This window comes from Camellia sinensis, chromosome 5 (genome assembly GCF_055761805.1).
Source record: "Camellia sinensis isolate YWXY chromosome 5, ASM5576180v1, whole genome shotgun sequence".
Classification (NCBI taxonomy): domain Eukaryota; kingdom Viridiplantae; phylum Streptophyta; class Magnoliopsida; order Ericales; family Theaceae; genus Camellia; species Camellia sinensis.
In genome coordinates, this window is record NC_138965.1 from 164,011,235 (window position 1) to 164,020,824 (window position 9,590).

Sequence of the window (9,590 nt, forward strand, 5' to 3'; positions counted from 1 at the left end):
TTTTTTTATATAAAATTTAAAAAGAATTCAATAAGTAAAAAATACAAAATCAATTGATTTTTTGTATTTTTTTTTGTTATCTTTAATTTTTTTTAAAGTATATCTAAAAAATAAAAAAATTAATTAAGGTTTCGTTTGGCAAGTAACTTTTTTAGCCAAAAACATTAAAAAGTCATTAAAAAAATAAAAAGCCAACAACTTATACTAAAAATTTAAAGATTTCTTTTTCTCTTTACTTTTTGCACATCTTTTTGTAAAAAATCAAAAAATCTTTCCAAACATACTAATTTTTTACATCATATTTTAGCTAAAAAATTACTTAAAAAATCTATTCCCAAACGAGATCTAAATACCAATAAATTTACTAAAGATACAAAAAAAAATATATATATATATATATATATATATAAAACAAAAAAATTTCAAAAACAGTATTCAATTCATAAGCAAACCGAGTAATAAAATTATAAACAAAAAAGCATCATTTGTGCCCCTTCTCCATCTTTTCTTCTTTTTTTTTTTTTTTTTAACAAAAAAAAAAAAAACTTTACACAACCTTATACGCCTGGTTTGAAAAGTTAGTTATTTGACTTTTTGATTATTTTAATTTGATTAAAATAGTTATATTTGAATTTTTTTTTTGTAATTAATTTGATAATTATAAAAGAAAAAAAATAATTATAAATTTAATATAATATTCATCTTATAAATTATTTTAATCTATTTTATCTTTTTCATGAGATAGTTTAATCCAACCTTCTTACCAAACACCCATAGAAAAGGAGAGAAAATGACATTTTGACCCTTTTTTTTTTTTTTTTAATTATTTTTTTTCCAAAGGCTAAGGTAAAAAAGTAATTTAGGCAGAGGAGTCGCCTCCTGCGACTACGACTGTCAGCCAGTTTATGTATCCGTATTTTTTAGTCCAAATATTCGACGCGCATGAGAGAGAGAGAGAGAGAGAGAGAGAGAGCACACGACCTTTCAATCAACTACAGTTCATTCCTAGCGGACACACGACATTTTCTCTGTCTCCGGACACCATAAAAACCTCTCCACTTTCTCTCTCTCTCTACATTTTCAAAAAGCAGTAAAGCCGTCGTTTCCAAATCCACCACCAAACGACTATCTCTCTAAACAATCCTCGATCAGGTCAGTTCTAGGGTTCCAGTATTGCTCAGCAAATCTATATATGTGTTTATATATGTTTTGTGTGTGTTCATTTTAGTTGTAATTCGTCAGATCTGATTGCTTTGCTTGTTCGAATTTTGTTGTGGAGTGTTTTCAATTTTGTTACAGTCGTGATTTGTGTTGAATTGTGCTGTGTTGTGTTGTGTTGGATTGGATTGATCTTTTCTAGTTTGGTGTTAAGGTAGGGTTTTGATTGGAGGTTGAAGTGGCGGGGATGGCGAATCGAGTGAAGGAGGATGAGAAAAACGAGAGAATTATACGGAATCTTCTCAAACTTGCCGACAATCGCAGATGTATTAACTGTAACAGCTTGGTATGAAGCTATGCTAATTATTGCCTTATTCAATTTTGTTTGGTTGGCTTTGCTTGTTTAGTTGATGTTTGAATCCAAGTGTGTTCCTATATTTTAAGTTGTTTATATAAAAAGGTTAAATTTAATTGTTGTTAATTTAGTTTATGTTTGATAAGATGTTGCATTTTCTGGTGAATTAGAAAGGAAATTGTTTTCTTCTTACTTGTGAATTTTACTTGCTGAATTTTATTTAAGTCTTAAAATGAAGGGACACATTGTGGACTTTTTAATTAAATTGAAATGAGGGGATATATTTTCGTTTTCTTTGAAATGAAGGAACACAATTAAATAGATCAAGTTGTTGAAGTTCTCCAATTCTTCTCCACCATTTCACCATGAATTTTAACTGTTTATATGCAACCTAAATTTGTGAAACTTCGTTCAATTTTTTGAGGGTACTTGGAAATTGTCAATTAACGGTGTGTGAAACAACACGTGCGGACACATCTGACACTCATTGCTGTGACTTGTCATGTCTAATTGAATAACTTACATTTTTTGAAATGTCCATATAACCCACAAAAAGAGAAAACTATTGCGGAAATTGCTGTGAATTAGTGGAATAAGCTACATACAATAGTAAAGTCAACTAGTTCAACAATAATTTTTTCTTTTTTTGGCTCCTCTCCTCTTCATGAATATATATGGTGCACATATATACTAGACATGGCAGTTCTTAGGACGTTTCCATAGGACAATGTACCATTAAAGATTCTAATCGATACTAGTTTCTAAATTAGTTCATACTTAGATTAATAGATGCAATGAGAACTCTTAAACACCACGTGTACCGTATGCGTGTCTCTTGATAACATGGAAGATCTGAAAATTGCTGGTAACATTGCTATTATGTGATACACTATCTTTTCCATATTAAAAAAAAAAAAAAAAAAATGCATATTGCCATATCAATTGTATATTTTGATAACATATGATACGTGATACAATACATGCCATACAACCGATTTATATCATATAGTCAAATTTGATTATATTGACATTTAAACTTATTCTAGTAAATTCATTAGTTGATTTCAATGTCACTTTCTTTTACCTTTTTTGCATAATATGATTTTCTCTACGGTGCACAAAAGGTAAAAAGTTTCATGTTTGTCTTTAGAGTAAGGCAGTCTAATGAGTTATGACTCTTCTTTCTTTCTCATAATTACTTTTTAATTTAGAGGTTGACCTTAAACACCACTATGTTAATAAAAACGATGAGAAACATGATGTGACACAACCTAAGTAGCATAGACACATTATTGGGACACCTATGACACAACATGGGACACCTATGACACGACGTGGACAAATCCCAAGGGTTTAGGCTATTCTTGGCGGACGTTTGAGATTTTTGGGCAAAGCGTCCAAAATAATGGAGTTAATTGTTTAGTTATGGATACAACCATGAGTTAGCAGACATTTGTCTAGGAGTGTCCATGAGGTGTATCCTACACGTCTGAGATAGACATGAGACCTTTCTAGAAGTGTTTGTACTTCTTAAGACACAACGTTGATCCTAGCATCTTGACACAGTGACTTCTTATAAAAATGTCATGAGTTAGCAAGAACACAACTATACACATAACACACACAAAAACATGTATATGTATGTATGAATGCATGCATCTAAATCTAATTATGTATGAAACCCTGATACTTATGTCTGTTATCTTCACTGTGTTAGGGTTGATTGTCATGACAACCCACTTACACAACCATTGCATTGTTCTTGATGCAGTTTTGTAAGACCAAATTCCAATTATATTTGGCAGTATGCCCAAGTCATGTCTATCATGGTGAAATAATGAGCTCCCTCGACTAGTCAAATGAATGTCATATATATGATCTTGTTATGGAGTATGGACATATGATTCTAATAGAAGCTTATGTGCTTTGGTTCTTATCATGTTCCTTTTCTCATACATTTTTATTTCATACCAAAAGAAAGTTGCATCTTAACTTCCAAGGCATATTAGACACATTTTTAGAAGTCTCTAAAAGGCATGTTAGACACATTTTTCTGAATATGAAGTATAGTTTAGTGGTCTTTTTGAAAAAAAAAAAATAGCATTCGTGCACTTCCATGAAGGGTAAATAAATCTTAGTAAAATGGGTATTTATGAGCTCATAACCTTCCTAATTAAGGCTTTGTTTGCAATTAAACTATCAATATGAGCATTGAACTCTGGAGAATCCTCTAATGATGAACTATAGTAGATGGAGCCTTCTTCTGGGTTACATGCATAAGAATATAAGTGAAAAGGAAATGTTTATTCTTAAATGTTTGCAATTCTAAAGCATCTAAAGTTGTTGACAAAGTAACATTTTTTGCTCTTTTCATCAATAGTTTTGTGAGAACATTCTCTGTTATTGTTTCCTGTCAGTGTTTTTTGTTTTTTTTTTTTGTTCCTTCACTAGGTTTGGGGTTTTGGAAGATGCTTATGTAGTTTGCATGATTTTTTTTTTTTTTTTTTGAAGTCGTACGATTGATTCATGAAGGTTTTAGATCAACAAAAAATTCTTGTTCACTCCCCCTTTCAAGTTATTTACTTGTTTGGTAATCTATGTTTGTTACAGTATTTGTTGATTCAAAACAAAAGATTGAACTCTTCGAATGCCATAAAATTCAAAACTTGGGAAGTAACAAAATTAGCAACCAGAGCATTGGATTCTATAGATCTTACTGCTAGTACTGTTAAGAAGTTACTTGTGAAAATTAGGGAATGCCCTGTCCAATGAACTAGGATAAAAATATATAGAAAATGGAAATATGATGTTTCCAAAAGGCAAACAGGCAAAGGAACCATTTGTGAACTTTTTTCTAAAAACTGCTTTCTCTAGTACTTTCTATGGAATGCATTTTGTTCCATTATGCAAATATGGAAGTGATAATTCTTTTGTCATATTGGTTTTATGGATCTTAACTTGAAAAGGCAATGTATGGTCTTTAGGTCTAACTTGTCTTTGCTGATACAGGGACCACAATATGTATGCACAAATTTCTGGACATTCGTGTGCACAACCTGTAGTGGAGTACAGTAAGTAGTATTCTATGCTTTTGCCATAAGCTTATGTAAAGAGGAGAGATGCAGGAAGTGGTGATAAGTTTTTCTATTATGTTTTAGACTGTGATTACTGCTCTGTAACTTACTGAATGAATTAATTATTTGGAATTATATCCAGTCGGGAGTTCACACACAGAGTAAAATCAGTGTCAATGGCTAAATTTACTACGCAGGAAGTTAGTGCTCTTCAAGGAGGGGGAAATGCGGTATGAATAGATTTTTGATAAAGATCTGTCTAATGTTATTGTCATCTTCATTGATACCAACAACCGTCCTGATTTATCATACTCAACCCATCTCTGTTTCATATCAACAGCATGCAAAGGAAATTTATTTAAAAGAATGGGACTCACAACGCCATTCTGTCCCTGATACAAGGTTATTGCTTGTTTGTGTTATACTATGTTATGTTTTTTCAATACATAATGCAGTTCTGATTTATACATTTGCTGCCAGTAATGCTGAGCGGCTTCGGGACTTCATTAAGCATGTTTATGTGGATAGAAGATATACTGGAGAGAGGAGCTTTGACAAACCTCCAAGGGTGAAGATGGTAAGATACACACAAGGCCTCTGCTGAAACTTATTTTTTTGATTTTTAATTTTTTGTCCTTCTTCTCAAGGACTTGTTAACAGTGGAGGTGACTTTTGAATATTAATAGAAATGATTGTCACTAGTTTATGACTTAATTTAGGTGGTGATATGATTGTTTCAAAGCTCATTGTTCTGCCAGTCTGGTGGTTTTCATTTTCTCTAAAAGATGCATTTGCATATCATGCAGGGTGAAGCCGAGGACTCCTACGAAGGCAGGAGGATAGATACATATCAAGGTGGAAGAAGCCCACCATATGAGGACACATATGAACGTCGTTACAGCGATAGACCTAGTCCAGGTGGAAGAAGTGATGATAGAAATTACAGAAATAGTTACGGTGAAAGAAGTCCAGGATACGATCAAGAAAGTCGGCGGTATGGTGATTTCAAGAGAAGTCCTGCCCGTGCTGAGATAATCAATGACTGGCGACGGGAAGAGAGATTTGGAAATGGAAGGAGATCTGAAGATGGTAGAATTTCTGATGGAAGTTCTAAGATGGAAGGGAGGTCTCCTGACCACCAAAAGGATCTGAATATCTCCAGTCCTCCTATGGTCCGCCCTGTTAGAGATATTCTGGGGGAGAATGTATCTCCCCTTCGGGTTATTGAACCTCCAAAAGCTAATGGTGGTGGGGTTACTGATGGATCTCGCACACAGGTGAGGAGTGCTTTGTTAGGCCACATGCATGTTTATATATGTGGATTGTTCCCCTCGTAAGGCTTTTTATATGCTTTACCTGAATTATTTGCAGATTAGACTCCATCTATCTAATCTGGTTGCCTTGAATCCCACTGCATCAAGACAAATAATTGATTTTTTTTTTTCTTTTTTCTTTTTGTTTTAGCTTTACCCCGATGAAAATAAGTAACTTTTATTATTGATGTTTCTAATTGCAGAGAACTGCGTCTTCCAGTAGCTTGGCATCCTCTAATGGGAACCCAGCAGAACTTAAAAGGGAGAATTCAGGAATTTTGATCGATTTTGATGCTGTTCCTGAACCTCCTACTTCTGCAATCCCACAAACACAACAAACAGCAATGGGTCAGTCGGTTGTGCAGCCAGCAACTTCATCCAACAGTGACAACTGGGCATGTTTTGATTCGGCCCCTGAGGTGAAAATATCTCAAGCTCCTGCAAATGCAAATTCGCTGGAATCTGTACTTTCACAGCTGACAGTTCCAGCATCTGTACCAGTTCAAACCGCAGGATTTCCTGGTGCCAACATGTCAGCGATACCATCTGCTCATAATTCACTAGGTGCTCCTGCAGGACATATATCTATTTCACTCTTTGGTGATAATGCTCCAGCAGCTGTGCTGGTAGACAACTTGACAAATTTTCCCCCTGTTAATACTCCAGTGGCAGCACCTGTTGGGCATGTATCCATGTTCCCCCTTGGGGTTGGTGCTCCAGTAGCTGCAACAGCAAACAAGTCGACAACATTTTCATCGGGATTGCCATCAAACGGTGCAAATTCTTTTGTCAAAGTTGCTGATGGAGGGCAGTGGCCCAACATGCTTCCTCATCAACCTTCTTTATTTCCTGCTACTGGTAGTCAGCCTACTGCTCAGCTGTTCACTCCACCAGTTAGTGAATCTTCAAACAATCAGGTGTGCTTCATGGCTTATCTTCTTTCATCCAGTTATACAACTCCGCTATGGTTATTGCAGTAGTTTTAAATTTTACCTAATACACTGCTATATTTTTGCAGCCATGGAATTTGTCTATTGCCTCAAATCCGCAAGGTCCTTTGAGTATACCATCTGCACCAACATCTCAGGCTTTGTCAAAACCTGCCCCAGATGTCACTTCACAATCCTCTTCCATGGAAGTTAAACCAAGTGGGAGAACAGAACTTCCACAGGTGATGATGGAGTTGCATACTTGCTTCATCCTCTTACTTTTTGTGTTCCTTTTGGTTTTGTTCATGGTTTTCCACATCTTACAATTTATTGTTCTTTTTTGATAAGTATCTTACGATGAATTATATTTTATATGCAGAATCTATTTGCTGCAACTTATCCATCTTCTGTACCAGTTCCGGGCTGGCAAACTGGTCCACCCCAGGGATATGGATTCAATATGCAACATAACAATACTGCAATGGTATCTAGCACACCCCAACATAATTATGTCGATTACTTGCTGCTGTCTCTTATTTTTAATTATGTCATCAAATTACTAACTTGTTATTGTGCTCTATTTTTATAGCCCATGTCAACTTTTCCGCATTCATCAAAATCCACTAATCCATTTGATCTCAACAATGAATTATCTCCAGTTCAAGCTCCAATGGTAATGCCTAGCCACTTGATTCAAACTGATTTTCTCCCCAACTGCTTCAGACTCTTTAGTGTCATCTTAAAGTGTTGACAAAACATATATTCTGTATATATTTTTTTAAAAAAAAGAAGGAAATCTGCAATGTTTGCTTACATGGTTTTGTGTGCATGCTGGTCACATTTATGGTCATTTCAGAAAAGTAGAATAGAAAAGTTGACAGGAAATGATTTATTGACAGGAAGATTGATTTTTGAGTGTGATTGATTGAATAGGGCTCTGATTAAACTTTATCTATGATTGAAGTACCTGCAGATAAGATATCTGATTAGATTGTAATTCAACCTTCCCTTTTTGGTTTGCTTAATCAGTTACATAATAGTATGTCATTGTCAGTTAAATTTGAATCTTGCGCATTGATTGATTTCTATTTTACAGAATTTTAGCAGTCACATCGCAAAATTTATTTTTTCAGAAGGATTTAATCTGATGTATTCTGTGTTTCCTGTTATGTAGTTTCCTTCCATGGCATCCTTGCATGGTGCTCTACCAAATGTGGCAGCTCCAGCAGGCTTATTGAGCACTTCCAGCCTCGGTACCCCTTTGACATCATGGATGCCGTCTCAGTCATCTTATCCATCAGCAATGCCTACCCAGGCACCATCTTTTACATATGCAGTTCCTCCAAGTAATATAGCATCTACTTTTTTTTTTGTACCACCCTGGGATTCTGTTTGTTCTTTACAGGTGGTGATGTTTGTAATGATGTCTCAGGTGCATACATGGGGCAACAGATGCCTAGTAACTTGCCACCCAGGTAACTTCTGTTCTGTTTGTATCTTTTTCAATTGTAATTTTTCTTCCTCTTCAAGGCTAGTCTGCTAACTTTAACACAAGTTCAAATATTCCCAAAATAATAAAAAGATTTTAGCATTTGTTTGCTTTTGATGTGAGTCTGTTTAAGCTGGTTTTGGATTTTAGAAAAAATCGACATGTCCATACAGCTGTATGTGTTTTTTCCCCAGTTAAACAAAGATGTTCTGATGTGAACTTTTAGTTGTGAATTTCCAATTTGAATGACTTATATTTGTTATTTGGGAGAGAGAGAGGTGTGTGTTGGGGGGGGGGGGGGGGGGGGGATGTTCCGCAGGCCGGGTCGGTCTGAGCTGAGATTTAAAATTTGTTTATTTTTGAGCTAGGCTCGGGATGAGGGCTTTAGCCTAGCCTAGCCCGCCTCAGGTTACCCATTTAAAAATATTAGTTCTATTATTTTTTAATTATTTACATAATAAAGTAAAAAGTAATAAAAGATAAGAAAAGTATAAACATATGTGTGATTTTGAGTACTTTGGCATGCATTGGTTGTAATTTGAAGAACCTATTTGTCTTTGGTAACCTCTGCAGGCAGCAAGGAGTGATGGGGCTTAGTAATGAGGGAGCTACTTTCGGATCTTCAATTCTGAACCAGCAGCATCAGCAACTGGGTGGAATATATTCAGCACCTGCTCCCCAAAACACAGTCTCCACCGTTGGAGGCAACCCATTTGGTTAAATTGAGACAACAATGGCCTTCTGACCCCATTCTACGGCCTCCTTCTCAAGTCACTGGGTGGAAATTTCAAGGTTTGTTCATGTTGTATATTAAGTCGAATGATCCAGCCAACGGTGAAGATTTATTGCATGGGGTCTTGGGTTAAGGTTCGAATTCTATGCATGGGCCATGTAACATTATTGCAATTGCTGGAAGAAAAGAAGATTGAGAGAGATGCAGATAAAGAAATAGCGGCATATGATTATGATTTGTGTAGGGGATTGAGCAGCTCATGGAGTGTGTGTGCAGGTATGTTTTGTCAATTATTTGATTAAGTGTTTCATTGGGTGATGATGTTTGTGTTTGTGACTGCTGCTCCCCAAAAATTTTTATCAAATTTTTAAGCTATTTTTTATTCACTTTTTTGTATGATTATAAAATTTTCTTCACAATTGAGTGAGGTCATGTTTTGTCAGTAATTTTATAAAATTGAATGTTTGTAAAGCATATATTGTGTTTTGCTAATTATTTTTGCTATTGATGTTGATATGGTTGGTGGCATATGCCATGTC

General features: G+C 35.1%; 1 protein-coding gene across 4 annotated transcripts; it reads left to right on the forward strand.

Annotated features, from left to right (window-relative positions):
• The first annotated feature begins 881 nt into the window (after nucleotides 1-881).
• NIG (NSP (nuclear shuttle protein)-interacting GTPase) lies at nucleotides 882-9,525 on the forward strand. 4 transcript variants are annotated; one of them, XM_082870334.1, is made up of 15 exons: nucleotides 882-1,152; nucleotides 1,377-1,504; nucleotides 4,523-4,584; nucleotides 4,730-4,817; nucleotides 4,928-4,989; nucleotides 5,068-5,164; nucleotides 5,394-5,864; nucleotides 6,104-6,464; nucleotides 6,567-6,817; nucleotides 6,919-7,071; nucleotides 7,209-7,313; nucleotides 7,419-7,502; nucleotides 8,004-8,175; nucleotides 8,262-8,304; nucleotides 8,892-9,525. In XM_082870334.1, the coding sequence occupies exons 2-15, from the start codon at nucleotides 1,406-1,408 to the stop codon at nucleotides 9,037-9,039; spliced, it is 2,196 nt and encodes a 731-aa protein (XP_082726460.1). In that variant the 5' UTR covers nucleotides 882-1,152; nucleotides 1,377-1,405; the 3' UTR covers nucleotides 9,040-9,525. The 4 variants fall into 4 exon arrangements, with proteins under 4 accessions (XP_082726460.1, XP_028064273.2, XP_028064275.2 ...); XM_028208475.2 differs by having other exon boundaries at nucleotides 916-1,152; nucleotides 1,373-1,504; XM_028208472.2 differs by having other exon boundaries at nucleotides 1,373-1,504; nucleotides 6,104-6,817.
• Nucleotides 9,526-9,590: the final 65 nt, after the last annotated feature.